We start from the raw sequence: 20,928 nt of genomic DNA, 5'->3' as shown, positions 1-20,928 counted from the left end.
GTTGCTCTCTGGACATGTGATCTCGGGTGGAGGGGCACCTCCTCCCTCCCTCATCTGCCCCCCAGCTCATCTGCAACCATGCTTAAGCCATCACCTAATCTCCTGCAGGAAACAGGGCCAGGAGATCTAGCCTGGAGTTTCAGGCCAGTGTGAGGAATTAGTAGAACATTTCCCCCCATCCCCCTTTTCTCTTACTCTGAATGAAACAACTCTCTCATTGGAGGAAAAGAATGAAAGAAAGCCCCAGGAACTGTGGTCTGTAGAACTACCTGGAGAGTACAGTTGTAGCATCAGAAGTTAGACTATAGGAAGAACTTCCTAGCAAGGGAGGGCGGAGTAGGAGCTTGGTGAGAATCTTTTAAACGAGATTGAGGTATAGTTTGAGATCCCTGGTGGGGGTGGTGGAAGGGGTGTTTTGGGGGGAAACTCCCTCTTTCCCTCCCACTCCAGGGGCCCCCAATGTCTTTCTCAAGCCAGATGGGGCCCCACCCCCTCTTCTCCAGGGACACAGAGACTCTTTGTCTGAGGCGCCTGGGGCCTGGGCTGGAAGGAAGCTCCAGTATATGTGTGTGTGGGGGGGGGGATATTTAGGGCTGAGGAGCCACCCCTTTGGGGAAGGGGGACGGGAGGAGGTAGGTAGAGCTCAGTGGTGGGGGAAGTCCTGGGTTCTAGTCGTAGCAGGGCACGGAGTCCTGGGGAAAACAAAATCTAGATATTGGAAGATGGAGGTGAGATTTGAGTATGGTGATGAAAATTTAGGGTGCAGATAAGAAAGCTGATTTGGGGGTGCTTTGGGTGAGCAGGATGAGGATGCTGCTTAGGGTCTTGAATGGCTGAAAGTTTGAAGCTGAGATCAGCGAGGAGCAGGGTCAAGGCTGGAACCTCGAATTCTAAGACAGCCCGGGAGTGGCCCTTCTCCGCGGTGGGTGGGTTAGGAGCCCCCTCCACCTCCCCTCTTCTAGCCGGGGCTCCAGCTAGCCAACCAGCGCTCGGGACACCCCCCTTCCGCTCCCCTGCCGAGGTCCGCCCCCGTCCCCCCAGCTCCTCCCCGCCCCGCCGGGCGCCTGAGGCGCTGGGCGCGGCCCGGGCGCAGGGTCCGCCAGTCTCCCGCGGGTCCTCGCTGCGTCCGGCCGGCTGCCCCGAGTCTCTGCCGCGCGGAGTCGCGGGAGCCGCCCAGTGCGGTCCCGGTCCCCGCCTTGCGCAGACCCCGCTGGGGATGGGCGGCCGCCGGCGCCTGGGCCTCTGCGCGCTGCTGGCCACGCTGCAGCTTCTGCCCTGGACGCTGGCCGGTGAGCCTGGAGGGAGGCGGGCATAGGGTTTGGGGTGCGGTTGGGACAGAGAAGCGGATGGAGGGATCCACGGAGGCTCCGCAAGTTGCATGTGGACACGATGCCCAACCCTGCCGGGTTTGTGGGTGTGGCAGCTGGGAGCAGGGACTCAGGAAACGTGTGGCTGTGTGGACAGGTGGGTGCGTGAAAAACGAAGGCAGGTGGCGCACGCTGTGGCAGTCCTGGCTACTCAGGAGGCTGAGACCTGAAGATTGACATTTGAAGCCAGCCTGGGCAGGAAAGCCTCTTATCTCCAGTTAACCAGAAAAGGCCAGAAAGCTGCAAGTGGCGTTGTGGCTCAAGTAGTAGAGTGCTAGCACTGAGAAAAAAAAAAAACTCCAGGGGCTCACGCCTCTAAGCCTACTCAGGGGGCTGAGATCTGAGGATAGTGGTTCGAAGCCAGCCTGGACAGGTAAGTCTGTGAGACTCCTACATCCAGTGAATCACAAAGACCTGGAAATGGAGGGAACTAGCCTTGAGTAAAAGAAGTTCAGGTATAGCGTCCAGGCTCTGAGTTCAAGTCCCAGGACAGGCACAATAGGAAGGAAGGAAGGAAGGAGGGAAGGAAGGAAGGGGAAAGGAAAGGAAATGAAGGCAGTCCATAAGTCTGTGCTCCTGGGTGCAGCTCTGAGCATGCTTGGAGTTGTTTGGGTGCTGTTAAAATTGGGGGAGGGGGGCTGGGGATATGGCCTAGTGGCAAGAGCGCTTGCCTTGTATACATGAAGCCCTGGGTTCCATTCCCCAGCACCACGTATACAGAAAACGGCCAGAAGTGGCGCTGTGGCTCAAGTGGCAGAGTGCTAGCCTTGAGCAAAAAAAAAAAAAAAAAAAAAGCCAGGGACAGTGCTCAGGCCCTGAGTCCAAGCCCCAGTACTGGCCCCCCCCAAAAAAAATGGGGGAGGGGGAGGGTGGCCCCTGGGGGGAGGCATCTTGGGAGATGAGAAACCTGGGACTGATTTATGTTTGTGTGTGTTATGGGTGTGCTTGTGTGCCCTTGTGAGAATAATTGTGACTATGTGGGGAGGGGCAAGGGAGGTGTTAGAAATGACTCCAGTGCCTTGGTTCACGCCTGTCATCCTAGCTACTCAGGAGGCTGAGACCTGAGGATCATAGTTCCAAGCCAGCCTGGTAGAAAAGTCCCGGTGAGACTTATCCCCATTTAACCACTCAAAAGCCGCAAGTGCATTGGCTGGGAATGTGGCTTAGTGGTAGAGTGCTTGCCTAGCATCCATGAAGCCCTGGGTTCGATTCCTCAGTTCCACATAAACAGAAAAAGGCAGACGTTGCACCGTGGCTCAAGTGGTAGAGTGCTAGGCCTTGAGCAAAAGAAGTTCAGGAACAGCGCCCCCTGAGGTCAAGCCCACAACCAAAAGGGAAAAAAAAACAAGACTGATTCTGAGGTTAAGGGCCAGTGGGGGTGTCTGTGTGTGGCTATTCAGGGATCCCCTAGATTATAGGTTTCACCCCATTCTTCCTCTTTCTCCTCTGCCCCAGATTGGCCCAGGCCCCCTCCTTTCCTCATGCCCTCCTCCCCCACCCCCACCCTAAGCTCCCCAGAGCCAACGCGGTCAGCACCATGGACAGGGCCGCGGGGCATGGCAGGGCGCGGCGGGGCGCGCAGGGCGGGGGCGGCAGGAGTGGACACGAGTCCCCCACCCCTGCCGGCGTGTTTTTCCCGAAGAATTTCTCAGGGCCCTTCTTCACCCCCCCCCCAAACCCTCACCAGAGGTCCCAGGGCGAGGATGGGGTGGGGGTGGGAGGGAAGAGGGGAGCACTGGACGGGTGTGAGTCAGAGCTGACGTACGCCCAGCTGTGCACATCTGGCCGGGCGCCCCACGGGCTCCCTGCAGGGCTTGGATTGGGAGGTGGGGGGCAGGGGGATAGGGCGTCCTTCCCTTTGTGTGGAGAGGGCTCTGTGGCTCCTGAAAGTGGTGGGATGAATGATCAGAGATTTCCCTCAAATCTAGAAAGATCCTGAGGGTGGGACCTCCCAGAAGTTAAGGCGCACATGCATGCTCACACACCCATACTCACTGTACCACACTGTCCCAAATGTCCCTCCAGTCCCGCGGACTGCCTGCCCCATCCCCATGCTCACACACCATGGACTCGTGGGATCATGACTATAGGATGCCAGGAAATGTGGGACATGGTGGCTACGCCCAGATCCTTTTACACCCCCCCATCCCCCGCCATGCCCCTGTCACCCTCCTACACTTTCAAATTCTCACATACCCACATGCATGCACGCACGCACACACACACACACACACACACACACACACACACACACAGCATTCCCACCAATCGCCCACTGGCTGACCTGACCATATTCTCTCATGGATCCAGTGACAGAACCCCATCCTCTTCACCAGTCCAAACCACTCACCACCTCCACTCACACCAGCACCCAGCCACACACCAAACAGTGTCACGAGACACACACCACCACCGGCCAGCATACATTGTTTGCATACATTGATTGCTGTCTCCACAAATTGCTCCCCCTTTTCCATGTCTCCAAACACCTACACTTGTACAATCCCATACCCTCCCCCATATTTGTCCACATCTAGCTCTGCTCTTCCCCCCCCCCCAGGTGGGGGATCCCTGCCTTATCTCTACCTGCTCCCTGTTTGCCACCCTCTGTGTCTCCCCACCCACCCAGTGTCTCCCCAGGGCTTTGGTACATCTTTGCAGGGGTGTGTGTGGGTGGGGGGACTAGGTCCTTGGCAGACCTCCCCCCCCCCAACCTTCCAGCCCTGCAGGCAGGACTCAATGCCTCTAGTGTGTCTTCTTGTCCCTCAGCCAGCCATAGAAAGAAAGGCCAGTCAGTTTCCCAAAGGTCATTACACAAGGAACACTGAAGACTGAAGCAGGAGGTCTATGGGTTAGATGCCAGGAAGGACTTTTACAATGGGAATGAACTGTGGCCCCCTGGGGGAGACCCCTTCCACTGTACAGAGGCTGGGGTGAGGCTTAGCGAGCTCTAAGGCCTCCTCCTGGCCCCAGCCTCGAGGTGGGGCAGTTGGGTTAATTTTTATCCACCGCCCCTCCAGGAGGACTGACCCTTGTGGTCTAGAGAGCCTGGGAGTCCAGATCTTTAGCCCTAGAGGGCTGTAACCCAAATACCTCTTACAAAGCCCAGCCACAGAGCAGGCAATTAAAGAGAGGGGTGGGGCAGAGAGATGAGACAGACACATGCAGAGAAGCAGGACACTGGTGGCTCACCCCTGTCATCCCTGCTACTCAGGGGGTTTAGGTCTGAGGGTCCCGGTTTGAAGCCAGCCATGGGCAGAAAAGTCTGTGAGATTCTTATCTCCAATGAACCACCCAAAAGCTTGAGGTAGAGCTGTGGATCTTGAGGTGAGAGCTGTGGATCAAGTGATAGAGTGTTATTCCTGAGCTCAAAAGCTCAGGGGCAGCACCCAGGCTCTGAGTTCAAGCCCTAGAGAGTCAGAAATGGAAGGACCAATCAAATCTGGAGATGCAGTCAGACAAAGGAATGAGACTGATTTATTGATGGACTCAGGGTTGGATGCAGAGAACCAAAAAATGGGAATAGAAAATGGGACAGATAGGGCTGGGAATATGGCCTAGTGGCAAGAGTGCCTGCCTCGTATACATGAAGCCCTGGGTTCCATTCCTCAGCACCACATATATAGAAAATGGCCAGAAGTGGCGCTGTGGCTCAAGTGGTAGAGTGCTAGCCTTGAGCAAAAAGAAGCCAGGGACAGTGCTCAGGCCCTGAGTCCAAGCCCAGGACTGGCAAAAAAAAAAAAAAAAAAAAAAAAGGGCTGGGTGGGTGAGGCTCATGTGGTGGTATACCTGCCTAACAAGCATGAGAGACCCTGAGTGCAAACCCTCGGGGGTGGGGGCAGGGTTGAGGGAGGGAGGGAGAGAGGAGAGGAGAGAGAGAGAGAGAGAGAGAGAGAGAGAGAGAGGAGAGAGAGAGATCAGAGACTGGCGGGATGGGGGTGGTGGAGCGGGGTGGGGGGAGGGGGGTGGGGAGCAGAGGTGTGTAAGGAGGTGGACATGTGTTGTGTGCCTGTGGAGTTTAGAATCTGAGACTTCATGCTTAGAAAGAGCTAGGATGGGGGGGATCTTCATTAAGCCTTTATCTCCCCCAAATCTGGCCCCCCAGTTCCACTTCCCAAGTGGTGAGATCAGCAGAGCCACCCCCCCCCGGGGGAGGGGAGGGGTGAGATTATGAGCTGCAGAATGGGCAGGACCTAGCTTCTTGCCAAGAGGCTGGGTCAGGGGGTTAGTGGGACAGTTGGCTGAGGGTGGGGGAGGGGCCTGGGGCCCAGTGGGGGCCCAGGGGAAGCCCCTACCACCCCGCCCCAAGCCATGTGGTTCCACTTAACACTGGCTGTGCTGCATGGGGACTAAGGTCAGGTTGGACCACATCAGTGTCTTCTTTTTCTAGGTTGGTTGGGGGAGGGGGAAGAGGTGATCCTGTTGTAGGTCAGAGAGAGAAGTGAGAGAGAGTGCCATTTATTGTGGGCATTCGCAGCTCAGAGAGTGACAGAGGCCGAAGAAAGGTCAGAGAAAAGAATGAGAAACAGGGAGAAAGACATCAGAGAGCCGCAGGGGTGAGCATCAGAAACGCAATCAGCATCTAGGATGGACAGGGTGACACACGCCTGTAATTCTAGCTACTCAGGAGGCAGAGACAGGAGGACCTTCAGTTCAATGCCAGCCTGAGCCAAGTTAGTGAGACCCCATCTCAAAACCAAAATCAAAATCAGAAGCTGGGCACTGGTGGTTCACGCCTGTAATCCCAGCTACTCAGGAGACTGATCTGAGGATTGTGGTTCAAAGCCAGCCCAGGCAGGAAAGTCCGTGAGACTCTTATCTCCACAAAACCACCAGAAAACTCCAAAGTGGTAGAGTGCTAGCTAGGAGCGAAAAAGCTCAGGGATAGCACCCAAGCCCTGAGTCCAAGCCCCACAACTGACCCCCCCCCCAAAAAAAAGAATGAAAATGGAACCTGGTAATTTAAGGGTATGGGTGGGATTGGGAGAGATGGGGGCAAATGATGGAAAGCAGAGACCTCAATCAAGATGCATTGTCACACTACTTAGAAATAACAGCACAACAAATAATAACATAGTATTAATAAAAAGCAGACTAGAGAAAGAATAGTTGGAGGGTAGAGTCCCTCAGGGTCAGTAGCAAGCTGGGCGTTGGTGGCTCATGCCTATAATCAGACCCCAAGCTCCAAGGATTACAGTTCAAAGCCAGCTCAGGAAGGAAAATCCATGAGACCTTTTTTTTTCTTTTTTTTTGCCAGTCCTGGGGCTTGAACTCAGGACTTGGGCACTGTCATTGAGCTTCTTTTGCTCAAGGCAAGCACTCTACCACTTGAGCCACACCACCACTTCTGGCTTTTTCTGTTTATGTGGTACTGAGGAATTGAACCCAGGGCTTCATGCATGCTAGGCAAGCACTCTGCCACTAAACCTCCTTCCCACCCCTCTATGAGACTCTTATCTCCAATAAACCAACAACAACAAAAAAAGCTGGAAGTGGCACTGTGGCTCTGAGCTTAGAGACAGCCCCTGGGCCCTGAGTTCAAGACCCTAGGACTGGCAGAAAAACCCCAAACAAAACCAAAGCCCAAATCAAAGGGGTAGAGAGCAAAAGAAGTCAGGGGAGGCGGTGCTCCCAGTGTAGAGGCCCTGGGGTGTAGGATGGTGGGCCAAGGCTATTCACAGGAATTGGAGGTCACAGGAGGAGACCCAAGGGGGTGGGTAGTACATGCTGCTCCCTTCCCCCTCCCCCGTGGGTTTCCCCTGGCAAGGGGGCTGGGGCTGGCCGGTGCGGGGGAGTAGGAAGAAATAAGGGGACAGTTTGGCTCTGGGGCTCCAGCCAGGAAGTTTTGATTCATTCTAGAACTAGGTCAGCTTTTTATTTTTTTCTCACCAAAAACCAAGGGAAAAAAAAAAATAACATACTAATGTGGCCCAAACATCTGTGGGGTGATGGGGAGAGGAGGGGTGTGTTTCTAGTCCCAGGCTTAACTGCCAGGCGCGCGTGCGTGCGTGCGTGTGTGTGTGTGTGTGCGTGTGTGTGTGTGTGCGCGCGTGCGCGCGCGAAACCTGGCGTTCTGTCACTTGAGCCACAGCTGTACTTCTGGCTTTTTGGTAGTTCACTAGAGTTAAGAATCTCACAGCCTTTCCTGCCCAGGCTGGCTTTGAACCTTGATCCTCAGATCTCAGCCTCCTGAATAGCTAGGATTACAGGTGTGAGCCACTGGCATCTGGCTCGCGTGTTTTTCTTTTCTTGTGCCAGTCCTCGGGCTTGAACTCTAGTCCAGGGTGTTGTTCCTGAGTGGTCTCTCCTCTCTCTCTCTCTCCATTCGTGGGGCATAAATTTAGAGCCTAGGCACTGTCCCTGAGCTCTTTTTCCTGAAGGCTAGTGCTCTACCACTTGGAGCCACAGTACTACTTCCAATTTTCTGAAAGTGGAGATAAGAGTCTCAAAGACTTTTCTGCTCAGGCTGACTTTGAACCATGATCCTCAGATCTCAGCCCCCCCCCCCCCAAACTAGAATTACAGGTGTGAGCCAGCAGCACCTGACTCCCAACTTTTTTTTATTTCTTCTTAAAGCTGGTGCTCTATCACTTGAGCCACAGCTCCATTTCTGGCTTTTTCATGGCTCATTGGAAGGAAGTCTCACAGACTTTCCTGCCTGGGCTGGCTTTGAACCTCGATCCTCAGATCTCAGCCTCCCGAGTAGCTGGGATTACAAGTGTGAGCACCAGCACCCGGCCTTCACTGCTTCTTCCTGACTCATACCCATGGCATCCTGGGCTGGTTCTAACTGCCCCCTCACCCCTGGTTTTCTTTCTACAGTGGAGCCTGTGGATGTCTTGGAGATTCTAGGTTTGCGTGGGGACCAGGCTGGGACCCCCAAAACACCTGGCCTGTGTCCCCACCGAGTTCCAGAGGGTGACCAGGCATTCCGAGTGGGCAAGGCCGGCGTGCTCAGTGTCCCCACCCTGGAGCTCTTCCCGGGTGAGTTTGGGCCAGAGGGAGGACGAGAAGCCGTGGCTGAAGAGAACCATGTCACTTTGGGGGTGGGGGCAGCTGACCTGCCCCTCCCCCCCACACCCCTTTTCTCTCCTTCCACCCAGATGGGCGATTTCCTGAGAACTTCTCGGTGCTGACCTCTCTGCGGGTGCAGTCCACTGGCCGCTTCGTTCTTCTATCTGTTTATGATGAGAAGGGCACCCGGCATTTGGGGCTGGCACTGGGGCCAGTGCTGGGCCTCGTGGGGGCCTCCTGGCATCCCTCCCCTCTCCCCTTCAACCTCACTGACGGCAGGTAAGAATACCAAAGGGCACCCCCAAGTCGCCACGGGGTCAGACGCTCCTGCACTGAGATGCCTGTCATGCTCTTTCAGGTGGCACCGCTTTGCGGTCAGCGTGGATGGCGACGTGGCCACGTGGGTCATTGACTGTGAACGTCAGCCACCCATGTTGGGACAAGGGCCTGGGTTCATCAGTACGGCGGGACGCACTGTGTTGGGGACCTGGGAGTTTCAGGAAGAGAGTTTTGAGGTAGGGAGTTCAGGGATAAAGGAAACTGAGGCAGAGGATGACTTGGATTGGATTTTTTTTGGTTGGTTGTGGAGCTTGAATTCAGGACCTGGGCCCTGTCCCAAGGCTAGTGCTCTACCACTCGAATCACAGTGCCACTTCTGGCTTTTTCTGTGCTTAATCGGCGATATGAGTCTCACGGACTTTCACCGAGATGGCTTTGAATCACAATTCTCAGATCTCAGCCTCTTGAGCAGCTTGTATTACAGGTGTGAGCCACCAGTGCCCAGCTCAGAGTTTAGTTTTATACCCCACCTGTCAGAAAGGGGGTGGCGGGCTGAGACTGTGGCTTAGCAGTAGGGTGCTTGCCTAGCATGCATGAAGCCCTGGGTTCAATTCCTCAGCACCACATATATAGAAAAGGCCAGAAGTGGCGCTGTGGCTCAAGTGGCAGAGTGCTAGCCTTGAGCAAAAAGAAGCCAAGGACAGTGCTCAGGCCCTGAGTTCCAAGCCCTCAGTTCTGGCCAATACCAAAACAAAACAAAAAGAAAGAAAGGATGGAAGGGAGGAAGGAAGGAGAGAAGGAAGGAGGAAAGAAAGGAAGGGGGTGGCAACCTTCTCTTTAGTCACCTCTAGAAGCTCAGAGAAGGCAAGATTGCATTCATGGCATACACACATTGCACCCAGGGGCCACATCTAACATCTGTCCTGTGCAGATGCATTTGTCCCTGCCCCTCGGTCCATGCGATATGAAGGATTGCGATTCAAAGCCAGCCTGGACAAGAAAGTCCATGAGATTCTTATCTCCAGTGAACCACCAGAAATCCAGAAGTGGTGCTGTGGCTCAAGGGGGAAAGCACCAGCCTTGAGTGAAAGAGCTGAGACAGAGCCCAGGCTCTGAGTTCAAGACCCAGGACTGGCAAAAAAAAAAAAAAAAGAAGAAGAAGAAGAAATACTAGAGTCTGGACTGGGGGTGCACAGGGTGGGGGGAGGGCTGGGGTCAGCCTGTGACTCTCTCCTGTCCCTTTCTCTCTCAAGGGGGACATCCAGGAGCTTCTCATAATCCCAGATCCCCAAGCTGCCTTTCGGGCCTGCAAGCAGTACCTCCCTGGCTGTGAACACGTGGATCCCATAACCACAGGAGTGAGTGGAACAGGCTGCTGCCCCACCCACCCCAAGTCACCCCTGACTCCAGCTATCAGGAACAAGTGAATTCTGCCCCAGTGGGATCTCACACAGAAAGCAGACATGATTAACTCTGACCCTGAGTCAGAGTTGAGTGAGAGCCAGTGGATCCCGTGTGGTCACAGGTGACCATCTTTCCTGGAGGGGCAGGGGTGTGCAGGCCTAAGCATTATCCTCTTTCCAGACCCCCTGGGATGAACCAGACACCCCCACCCCTCCTCCTCGACGCAAGGGGAAGGGGAAAGGGAAGAAGAAAGGCCGTGGTCGCAAGGGGAAGGGCAGAAAGAAAAACAAGAAAACCTCACCCCTAAGTTTGCCCCCCGCTGATGCCCTGGAGAAGCAGGTAAGGCACATGTGACCCTCCATCCCCATGGATCTCTGACCCCTCCTTCTAACCTCACTCCCCAAATCTTTGGCCGCTGAGCTCTGATTTCTCTCAGATGGTGACTGCATGCAAAGGAGGCCCCCATCTCAATCCAACAACCCAGAAATGATGCACCCTTGTTTATTGCTAACTACAAGGCAGGAAGAGATGGGAGAATCATGGGTTGCAGGCATGGCTTAGGTGGTAGAGTGCCTGCCAGTGAAAGAAAGCTGAATTCAAGTCCCAATTTCAGATCATCATCAACAACAACAAACCCCAACAAAACAAAACGATCATTGACCAGGCTCACCCAAACAAAACCACAAAAGCACAAGACCCTTCCTGAAAAGATAGCTAAAGCAAAAAGGGCTGGGGCATGGCTCAAGTGGTTGAAGGCTTAGCAAGCACAAAGCCTTGAGTTCAAACCTCAGCACTGCCCCCTCAAAATAGCTAGGTGTTGCCAGGCGCAGGTGGCTCATGCCTGTCATCCTAACTACTCAGCAGGATGAGATCTGAGGATCACAGTTCAAAACCAGCCTGGGCAGGAAAATCCATGAGACTGTTATCTCCAATGAACCACCAAAAAGCCAGAAGTGAAGCTGTGGCTCAAGTGGTAGAGCTCTGGTTTTGAGTAAAAAGAAGCTCAGGACAGTGCCCAAGCCTTGAGTTCAAGCCCCAGGACTGGCGCATGCACACACACACACACACACACACGTGCACACACACACACACTGGTTACCGAAATGCCATTGGATAGCAGAATAAGTTTCTGTGGGAAAGTCTGTTCATTGGAGAGCATGATTTGGGCTCAGCTAGGGGTGTTCATTGTTAGAGAAATCATTGTTTTGGGGGTTCATTAATTCGGGTGTCACTTGTTGGGGGACTACAGATTGAGAAGGTCTCTGAGTGGCTGAGCCGTTGGTGGAGATTATAAATGGGGGGAGCCCTTTGGTCACTGTTGTAGGAAAGGGATCTGTTATTTGGTTTGAGGGGTCATTGGTTCTTCCATGGCTCCATTCCAGATCTTTCTGTCCCAGAAGAGATACCAGCAGTGGCCTGTTTCACCCCAGCCCCTTCCTCAGTCCCTAGCCCCGTCCCTCCCAGGCCTCCATACCCCTCCCCCACTTCCTTCCACCCTGATCACTTTTGCAGCTGTCTAGGTTGGACGGCGCTGACTGTCTTTGTGGCCTGGCTGGCTGACCACTGAGCTCTGCCCTGGGAGAGGCCGTGGGGGCTGGCCCTGAGCACTGACCTTGGCCTTCATCTCTGGGCTTTGGAGTTCTGGGGGCTCTGCTCCCTGGCCCAGACCTACTCTTCACCCACAGCCCAGAGGGCCAACAAGGGAGCCCACTTTTTTTCTTTTTGTTCGTTGTGGGGCTTGAACTCAGGGCCTGGGTGCTGTCCCTGAGCTTGTTTGCTCCAGGATAGTACTCTACCACTCTGAGCCACAGCTTCACTTCTGGTTTTCTGGTGGTTCATTGGAAATAAGAGTCTCATGGGCTTTCCTGCCTGGGCTGGCTTTGAACCGTGATCCTCAGCTCTCAGCCTCCTGGGTATCCTGTAATCACAGGCGTGAGTCACTGACGCCTGGTTCTCCCACCTATATTGATCATCCTGACCCCAGATTTCTGATGCTCACTCGCTCCAGACCTCTGATGCTGTCTCCACCATCCAGACAGCAAGGCCAACCATGTCACCAACTGCTGTGCCTGGGGTTGTCACCACCACTGTGAGCATTGGCTACAATGTCACCGTCTTCCAGGTCAGCAGCACAGGGATGGTTCTGAAAAGAGGAGATCCTGGGGGTGGGATGGCACAGTAAAAGATCAGGTGCAAACCAGGAATGTCTCTTTGTCCTCAGGAGGGGAAGGATCCTGGCAGTGGAAGCGAGCTGAGGACCCCTGAGATTGACACAGCTGAGGAGGATGAAATGGGAGGGCGTCCGACTATGGGTCCTGAATTTCGAGCAGCCGAACAGCCATCCAGGACGGAGTTCCAGATCTTTCCTGTAAGTCTGGGGGCATTGATCTGCAGAGGAAGGCAGAGAGGCAGCAAAGACGCCTGTAGTAAAAGCAAGAAACGGTTGGGGACATGTTCCATTTGGGTCTTGCAGCTGGAGGTAGACAAAAGTAGATCTGTGATGGTGGCCATTGAGGAAAATGAGTTCTTGGGTCTTGTGATATTGGACATGGCTCTCGGGCCAAGCCTGGTGGTACATGCCTACAATCCCAGTTACTCAGGGGGCAGAGATTGGAAGATTATGGTTTGAGGCCAGATTGGGCAAAAAGTTAGTGGCATACCATCTCAACAGACAAGCTAGTTGGGGTGGCATGTACCTGTGGTCCCAGAGACATGAGGGGCAGAAGTAGGGAAGATCTCAATTTGAGGCTAGCCCAGGGAAAAATTGCCAAGATCCCTGAATAGATAGGCCAAGCTAGAAAATTCCAGAATTCACGGGGGAGGTGTTGAAAACTGGGGAAAAAGACTTCAAACTCCTCAGCAGAGAAGATAGATGGTACTTTTAGCTCAGGCATTAGAGGAAATGTCATTTCTAGCTTTGATGTTGGACAGAGGGCGAGGTAGAGTTGTGTGCCAGTAACTGAATGCCTGTCCAGCACCAAACATTGTTTTAACACATTCATCACTCACCAACCGGCCATAGGCTTTGACTAACTTCCCCAAATCACTCAATTGGTATGAGGCAGAGCCAGGACTAGGGCTCTCAGGAGATCACTCCCCTCACCTGGATGTAGCCCTGCCTGATTGATAGAGGAGACTGAGCTCAATGCCTATTGGCTGAAGAAAGGATGGGATGGAGAGGGAGTGGGTGGGCCCTTCACTGTGATACAGTACTACTTGATTGGTGGAGGAGACTGAGCTTGATGCTTATTGGTTAAGAATGGATGGGATGCAGATGGAGAGGGTGGGGCCCTTTGCCTTGATATAGCACTGCCTGATTGGTGGAGGAGGCTGAGCTTAATGCCCATTGGCTGACAAAAGGATCAGATACAGATGGAGAGGGTGAGTCCTATGTGTGGGTGGGTGGGGGTTGGCTCACATCTCTTCTCTCCCCACTCCTCTTCCCAGGGCACTGGAGAGAAGGGAGCAAAAGGAGAACCAGCTGTGGTAGAACAGGTGAGGGGCGGAGTCTGTGCAGGGTAGAGGGGCTCGCTTGGACAGTGGTCATGCCTGTTTCTCACTCTCCAGGGACAGCGATTTGAGGGGCCTCCAGGAGCCCCAGGACCACGAGTGAGTAGTGACCACATTCCCCTTCTTCGCATCCTCCTTCTCGGTTTGGAGACAGAGTCTTCCTATGTAGCCCAGGCTGGCCTGAAGTGTACGCTCCTACTACCTCAGCCTCCTGAGTGCTGGGATTACAGGCCTGCAACACTCTACCTGGCTCTTTCATGCCTAGCTGAGGGGAGGAGTATGTAAGCCTTTAGAGAGTTGGGGTGTAATGTTGCCTGGATATTTGAAGAATAAAGGTTGAGGTGTGGAGTTCAATGTTGGTATGACCCAGTGTATATTAAGGGTTCAGGAATCCCTGACAGCTGGCGGGAGAGGGGGTCTGGGTCAGAGGTTGGTTGAGTTTAGTCTGGCTCAAAATTTGCATTTCCTGTGACTTTTGTTTCTCTGTCCCCAACAGGGGGTGGCTGGTCCCTCAGGACCTCCTGGCCCCCCAGGATTTCCAGGGGACCGCGGTCTTCCGGTAAGAGACTCTCACTGTGGTGTGACCCTAGTGGGGGGGGGGGTGAGATTTCTGTTTGGGAGCCTGAAGGTCTCAGCATGGATGAGAGGCGCTGGCTTGGGGAGACCATGGCAGGCCTGGCATTGATCCCCCTCTTAAGATTACTTCTTCTATCTGGGAATAATCTCTCGGGCTTCTTGAACTCAGGTCCTCCTGCTCTCACTTGGCCTTTTTACTCAAGGCTGGTGCTCTACCACTTGAGCCACAGCTCTTCTGGCTTTTTGGTAGTTAATTGGAGATAAGAGTCTCATGGATTTTCCTGCTCTGGTTGGCTATGACCCGTGATCCTCAGATCTCAGCTTCCCGAGGAGCTGGGATTACAGACGTGAGCCACCAGGACCCTGCAGTGTTCTTTCTTTCCTTGCCTCTTTCTCTTTCTCTCTTTCCTCTTTCTCCTCTTGCTTCCTGGTCTCCATCTGTCTGCCTCTGACCCCCTCTGTTTCTTTTCTTCTCTTTGTTTTTTATTGTTGGTCATAGGGCTTGAGCTCTGGGCCCTGAGCTCTTCAGCTCAAGGCTAGCACTCTACCACTCGAGCCACAGCACCACTTCTGGTTTTCTGGTGGTTCATTGGAGATAAGAGTCTCCTGGACTTTCTTGCCTGGGCTGGCTTTGACCCATGATCCTCAAGTCTCAGCCTCATGAGTAGCTAGGATTATAGGCATGAGCCACTGGTGCCCGGCTATTCTTCTCTTCTCTCCACCCATCTTTGTCTCTTGATCCTACTCTCAGGGCCCTGCTGGCCTTCCAGGGATTCCTGGCATTGATGGGGTTCGGGGCCCACCAGGCACTGTGATCATGATGCCGGTAAGGAGACTAGAAGGCTCAGCCCTAGGGGGGTGGGATGGGTGGAGTTCTGATGGAGGACAGGGGAAATGGGGGTGGGGGGGAACCTCTTCTTTCTGCTTTCCTAACCAGTGATCTCTCTCTCTCTTTCTTAGTTCCAGTTTGCAAGTGGTTCCCTCAAAGGACCTCCAGTCTCTTTCCAGCAGGCCCAGGCCCAAGCAGTACTGCAACAGGCTCAGGTGTGTGTGTGGGGTGGGGGAGGGGAGGTTGACAGGAGAGCTGGAGGGACTGTGCATAGGAGTGGTGACAGCAATGAAGGTGAGGGAAGGATTGGTCAGGAGATGGGGGAGCTTCCATCTCCTAAAGATGTCTGTCTCGGGTTTCCATTGCTGTAACAGAATACTTGAGTCTGAGGAGTTTGAGGAGTAGCGGGGCATGGTGCTGCCCCCTGGTGGCGGTGTCTTGCTGCTGCCAGAGAGGGCTGAGGGTACCGCAGAGTGAGGAGGGGCCAGGAATGCCGTCCTAGGGGCCCTGCACCCCTGTGATCCCCCAGAGATGCCACCTGGGGATTCTATGCATAAATTTTGGAGAGGGACATATTGGGAAACCATAGGAGCACCTTGGTAGGGACTGTTGGGGGAGGCTCACGAGAGACTGAGGCTCTGTTCTCTCTGTCTTTTCAGCTCTCCATGAAAGGACCCCCTGGCCCTGTGGGGCTCACTGGGCGCCCAGGCCCTGTGGTAAGAATGTGTGTCTCTGGGGGACCTCTGTCCATGGAGACGATGCTCACCCCTCTGACTGCACCCCCATCTCCTCCTCCTCCTCCTTCAAGGGTCTCCCTGGCTATCCAGGTCTGAAAGGGGACTCGGGAGAAGCAGGGCCACAGGTAAGGTCAGGGTGGGTGGGGTACAGGCCTTCCTCCAGGGAGGCAGTGGGGACCCCATGGGGGTGTCAGAGATGCTGGGGATTAATTCCTACAGTGGCCCGCAAGAAACCTGTCCTCTGCTTTCCTTTTCTTCCCTTCCCTTTTCTCCCTCCCTCCTTTCCTTTCTTCCTTCCTTCCTTCCTTCCTTCCTTCCTTCCTTCCTTCCTTCCTTCCTTCCTTCCTTCCTTCCTTCCTTCCTTCCCTCCCTCCCTCCCTCCCTCCTTCCTTCCTCCCTCCCTCCTTTCCCTCCCATCCTTTTTTTTCTTCATCCCTTTTCCTTCTTCCCTTCTCTTTCCTTCTCCTTCCCCCCCTCCCTCCCTCCCTTCCCCTCTTTATCCCTCCCTCCTTCCTTTTCTTTCTCTTCTAGGGTCCCCGAGGACTGCAGGGCCCCCCTGGGCCTCCAGGCCGAGAGGGAAAGATGGTGAGTAACTCCTGGGTCCCCACGTCACTCTGAACCCATCCACCCAGCCCCCAGCCTGCCCCGTGGCTCTGTCTTGGGGTGTGTGGGTGTCATTGCGGGAGCAGAGCACAGGGCTCTGGTGGGGGGGGGGGTCAGGAGGATGCGTTGGGGCAAAGGCTCAGTCTGTGAGCCCAAGTGTAACCCAAGTGCAGGCTAGGATGAACACAGAAATTCACACACTTCACCAATTTGTGGAGGCTGAAGATGAGAAATGTGTGTGTGTGTGTGTGTGTGTGTGTGTGTGTGTGTGTGTGTGTGTGTGTTTGATGTTGGATTTGAATTCAGGGTTTTGTGCTTCCAAGGCTGGTGCTTGAGCCACACTCCCATCCTTAGTTTGCTTTAGTTTACTTTCCAGGTAAGGCCTGTCTCTCTGTCTCTCTCTCCCTCTGGCCCTGTGTCAGTCTCAGACTGATTCTTCTACCCATGCCTCCCATATGGCTGGAATTGCAGGCGCACACTGCCATGCCTGGCTTGAAGATGGGAATCCTTTTTTATTTTATTTATTTATTTTTTTGGTCAGCCATGGGGCTTGAACTCAGGGTCTGGGTGCTGTTCCTGCGCTTTTTTGCTTAAGGCTAGCACTCTACCACTTGAGCCACAGTGCCACCTCTGGCTTCTTCATGGTTCAGTGGAGTCTGTGAGACTTTCCTGGGGGCTGGCTTAATTGCAGATAAGAATCTCAGGTACTTTCTTGCCTGGGCTGGCTTTGAACTGTGATCCTCAGATTTCAGCCTCCTGAGTAGCTAGAATTACAGGGGTGAGCCACCAGTGCCTGGCTAATGTCAGTGGGTGGCCTTGAGATGTATTTGGCAGATGAAGTTGGTACTCAGAGAGGTTCCCACCACAGAACTCAATAAAAGGACATGAATGTGTGTGTGAGTGTGGATTAGGGTTTGAACTCAGGGCCTGGGTGCTGTCCTTGAGCTTTTTTTGCTCAAGGCTGGCACTCTAACCACTTGAGCCACAGCGCCACTTTTCAGCTTTTTGGTGGTTCATTGGAGATGAGAGTCTCATGGACTTTCTCACCTGGGCTGGCTTCCAACTGCTATCTTTGAATCTTAGCCTCCTGAGTAGCCAGGATTAGAGGCATGAGCCCCTGCACCCAGCGTCTCATACGCATGTACATGATGTACATGACCACTTCACTGGAGCTCCTAACTGGGGGGCAGGGGCAGCTGACCCTTGAGTCTTCCCTTTCCTTCAGGGCCGCTCTGGAGCAGATGGGGCCCGGGGCCTCCCGGGAGACACAGGACCTAAGGTAAGCCCTGCAGTAGGACTGGGCGGTGGTGGGGACTGATTGAGTTGAGCCTTCAAGACTCAGGTGGTATCTCTTCGCGCAGGGTGATCGGGGTTTCGATGGCCTGCCAGGGCTGCCTGGTGAGAAAGGCCAGAGGGTGAGTAGAAGACTCCTGTCCCCAATCCAGATGCACCCCCTCACCCCCCCCCCCCCCGCTCTTTTTTTCATATTCAAGCTCTTCACTCCTCCCTTGGTGTTAGCCTCAAGGCCATAGTGTAAGTCCTCACCCCTCCTCTGCCTTCTTTTTCTCCTCCTCCTCCTTCCTCCTCCTTCCTCCTCCTCCTCCCCCTCCCCCTCCCCCTCCCCCTCCTTCTTTTTCCCCTCCCCTCTCTTTTGGCGAGCCCTGGGGCTTGGACTCAGGGCCTGAGCACTGTCCCTGGCTTCTTTTTGCTCAAGGCTAGCACTCTGCCACTTGAGCCACAGCGCCACTTCCAGCTTTTTCTGTGTATGTGTTGCTCAGGACTCAAACCCAGGGCTTCATGCACTCTATCACTAAGCCACATTCCCAGCCTCTATCTTCTCTTTTTTATTGGTGCCGTTCTTGGGGCTTGAACTCAGGGCCTGGATGCTGTCCATGAGCTTTTGTGCTCTAGGCCAGTGTTCTACCACTTGAGCCACACCTCCACTCTGGCTTTTGCTGGGTCCTTGGAGATAAGAGTCACTGATTTTCCTGTCTCGGCTGACTTTGGATCAGGATCCTCAGAGCTCAGCCTCCTCCTGAGTAGCCAGGATTACAGGCGTGTGCCACCAGTGCCTTGGCTTCCAAACTTCTCTCTTCTTTTGATGAGTGTGTGGGTGTCTCCTCTCCCATCTCCCTTCTGTCCCCAACTCCAGGGTGACTCTGGCCACGTGGGACAGCCTGGTCCCCCAGGAGAGGATGGAGCAAAGGTAAGTTTACAGGAGAATTAGAGGGGATCTGGAAGTTCAGAAGCCTGAGTGGACCAGCATTAAGGAGGGGAGAATTCGGGGACTGAGTGTGTGTGGGGTGTTTGTGGGGTGTCAGGAGGCCCCCTCTAGAACTAGAGGTAAGACTTAGATTGTAAGTCCAGGCCAGGTGCCAGGCCAGGTGTAATCTCATCTGCTCAGGAGGCTGAGAGCTGAGTGTCCTGGTCCAGAGCCAGCCAGGAAAAGCAAGTTCCTGAGCCTATTACCTCCAGTGAGGCACCAAAAAGAAATGGAATTGTGGTTCAAGGGGTAGAGGACCAGCCTTGAGCACGAAAGCTCAAGAAAGAATCGTTAAGTTCAAGATCGAAGTCAGGGATGGGATTCCATCTATAGAATGCTGGAGACCTCTGTAATAGCTTCGAGGTCCCCTTTTTAAGGGGGCGGGGCCTCCTTGATGGGAGACTGATACTTCCCTCCTAATAATGACCCTTCTCTTAGGGAGCAGAGGGACCTCCAGGGCCCACTGGCCCCGCCGGGGAGCCGGTGCGTATTGACCTCCCCTCTCCTTGCTGAGGGCAGAGAGAGCAAGGGGATGCCGCCACACACAGGTCCACAGGGCACTGAGCTGGTGCCCCACTTCTTTACAGGGTCCCCGAGGTCTGATTGGCCCCAGAGGCTCCCCCGGTCCCCTGGGACGCCCGGTGAGAATGTCACTGTCTTGTCTTTCACTCACCTGTTATCTCTTCTTAGGTTGTCCTCAGTCCTCCATCCTCCATTCTCCATTCTCGATCCTCCATCCTCCATCCTCTATCCTCCATCCTCCATCCTCCATCCTCTACCCTCCATCCTCCATCTTTTGTCCTCTATTTTCCATTCTCCATTGTCTAGCCTTCATGCTCCATCCTCCATCCTCCATCCTCTCTCCTCCCTCCTCCATCCTCTGTCCTGGTCTTACGTCCTCTCCCCAACTCTGCAGGGCATCACCGGAAGCGATGGGGCCCCAGGTGCCAAAGGCAATGTGGTACGTGTGGGATCCTCTGCCCCCTGCCCCTTTCACATGCTGACCCCATGATCTTTGTCCATGCTGATGACCCTTCATGTCAGCTTTACCAACGTGGGACACCAGCGTCATCACACCCTCACTCTCTCCGCAGGGACCTCCGGGAGAGCCGGGCCCCCCAGGACAACAGGGAAACCATGGGTCCCAGGTGGGAATTGCCTCTCCCAGCAACGGGGGGGTGGGGTGGGGGGTGGGGGTGGCGGGACCCTAGGCCTCTCCTTGCCTCCCCAATCTGGAGACTCACAGTTCTTCCCCCTTTCCATCTTTGCAGGGGATCCCTGGCCCCCAGGGACCCATTGGCACTCCTGGGGAGAAGGTAAGGCACCCCTCTTGCTGTCCCCAGTACCATCTTATCTCAGAATATTTCCCTCAACTCTGTCACCAGGAAAAACCTCCCCCATTTTCTTTTGTCAGTCTTGGGACTTGAACTCAGGGCCTGAATGGTGTACTTGAGCTTTTTCACTCAGAGTTCGTGCTCTACCACTTAAGACACAGCTCCATATGCAGCTTTTTTTTCCCCTTTGGCTCATTGGACATAAAGCATCCCGCAGACTTTCTTGGCCCAGGTTGGCCCTTAGATGTCATCTTCCTGAGTTGCTGGGATTATTATTGGCATGAGCCCCCATTGCCTGGCTAGACTTTATTTTTTGAGATGGGATCTCGCTATGTAGGACAGGTTGGCCTAGAACTCTCCCTCCTCTTCTCTGAGTGCTGGGATTGTAGGCCTTCCTATTCAGTCTTTCCTTCTTTTTTATTTTTGGCAGTGATGAGGTTTGAACTCAGAGCCTGGGCAGTTAATGGGAGAGGATATCTCTAGACTTTCCTGCTCAGGCTGGCTTTGAACCATGATCCTCAGATGTCAGCCTTCTGAGTTACTAGAATTACAGGCATGAGCCTTCAGTCCCTAGTTTATTCGTTCTTTTTTTTTTTGTCAGTCCTGGGGCTTGAACTCAGGGCCTGAGCACTGTCCCTGGCTTCTTTTTGCTCAAGGCTAGCACTCTGCCACTTGAGCCACAGCACCACTTCCAGCTTTTTCTATATATGTGGTGCTGAGGAATCGAACCCAGGGCTTCATGTATACTTGGCAAGCACTCTTGCCACTAGGCCCTATTTCCAGCCCCTCATTCATTCTTTCCTTCTCCCTTCCTTCCTTCCTCCCTCCCTCCCTTCCTTCCTCCCTCCCTCCCTTCTTTCTTTCTTTTTTCCTTCTTTCCTTCCTTTCTTCCTTCCTTCTTTTTTCTTTCTCTTTCCTTCCTTCCTTTTCTTTCTTTTTTCTTTCTCTCTTTCCTTCCTTCTCTATTTCTTTCTTCTTTCCTTCCTTCTTTCTTTCTTTCTCCCTCCTTTCT

At 54.0% G+C, this 20,928-nt stretch overlaps 1 protein-coding gene across 3 annotated transcripts in view; it reads left to right on the top strand.

The window, feature by feature from the left end:
• The first annotated feature begins 1,130 nt into the window (after window positions 1-1,130).
• Window positions 1,131-20,928, top strand: part of Col5a3 (collagen type V alpha 3 chain) — a 44,147-nt gene continuing 24,349 nt past the window's right edge. Inside the window, exons 1-24 of one of the 3 annotated variants that reach the window (XM_048342187.1) lie at window positions 1,131-1,289; window positions 8,190-8,351; window positions 8,471-8,660; window positions 8,740-8,896; window positions 9,914-10,018; window positions 10,245-10,403; window positions 12,100-12,186; window positions 12,286-12,432; window positions 13,512-13,559; window positions 13,632-13,673; window positions 14,071-14,133; window positions 14,902-14,976; window positions 15,111-15,194; window positions 15,639-15,695; window positions 15,788-15,841; window positions 16,248-16,301; window positions 17,545-17,598; window positions 17,681-17,734; window positions 18,472-18,525; window positions 19,021-19,065; window positions 19,170-19,223; window positions 19,499-19,543; window positions 19,677-19,730; window positions 19,854-19,898. In XM_048342187.1, coding sequence (XP_048198144.1) covers window positions 1,217-1,289; window positions 8,190-8,351; window positions 8,471-8,660; window positions 8,740-8,896; window positions 9,914-10,018; window positions 10,245-10,403; window positions 12,100-12,186; window positions 12,286-12,432; window positions 13,512-13,559; window positions 13,632-13,673; window positions 14,071-14,133; window positions 14,902-14,976; window positions 15,111-15,194; window positions 15,639-15,695; window positions 15,788-15,841; window positions 16,248-16,301; window positions 17,545-17,598; window positions 17,681-17,734; window positions 18,472-18,525; window positions 19,021-19,065; window positions 19,170-19,223; window positions 19,499-19,543; window positions 19,677-19,730; window positions 19,854-19,898 — 1,962 coding nt within the window. In that variant the 5' untranslated portion in view covers window positions 1,131-1,216. Of the gene's footprint in view, window positions 1,290-8,189; window positions 8,352-8,470; window positions 8,661-8,739; window positions 8,897-9,913; window positions 10,019-10,244; window positions 10,404-12,048; window positions 12,187-12,285; window positions 12,433-13,511; window positions 13,560-13,631; window positions 13,674-14,070; window positions 14,134-14,901; window positions 14,977-15,110; window positions 15,195-15,638; window positions 15,696-15,787; window positions 15,842-16,247; window positions 16,302-17,544; window positions 17,599-17,680; window positions 17,735-18,471; window positions 18,526-19,020; window positions 19,066-19,169; window positions 19,224-19,498; window positions 19,544-19,676; window positions 19,731-19,853; window positions 19,899-20,928 lie in introns of all 3 variants that reach the window. The other 2 variants (XM_048342186.1, XM_048342184.1) reach the window with 2 other exon arrangements.

Source organism: Perognathus longimembris, chromosome 3, assembly GCF_023159225.1.
Source record: "Perognathus longimembris pacificus isolate PPM17 chromosome 3, ASM2315922v1, whole genome shotgun sequence".
NCBI classification, from domain to species: domain Eukaryota; kingdom Metazoa; phylum Chordata; class Mammalia; order Rodentia; family Heteromyidae; genus Perognathus; species Perognathus longimembris.
Note: the sequence above shows the minus strand (reverse complement) of the source record. Positions and strands in the feature narration are given on the sequence as shown.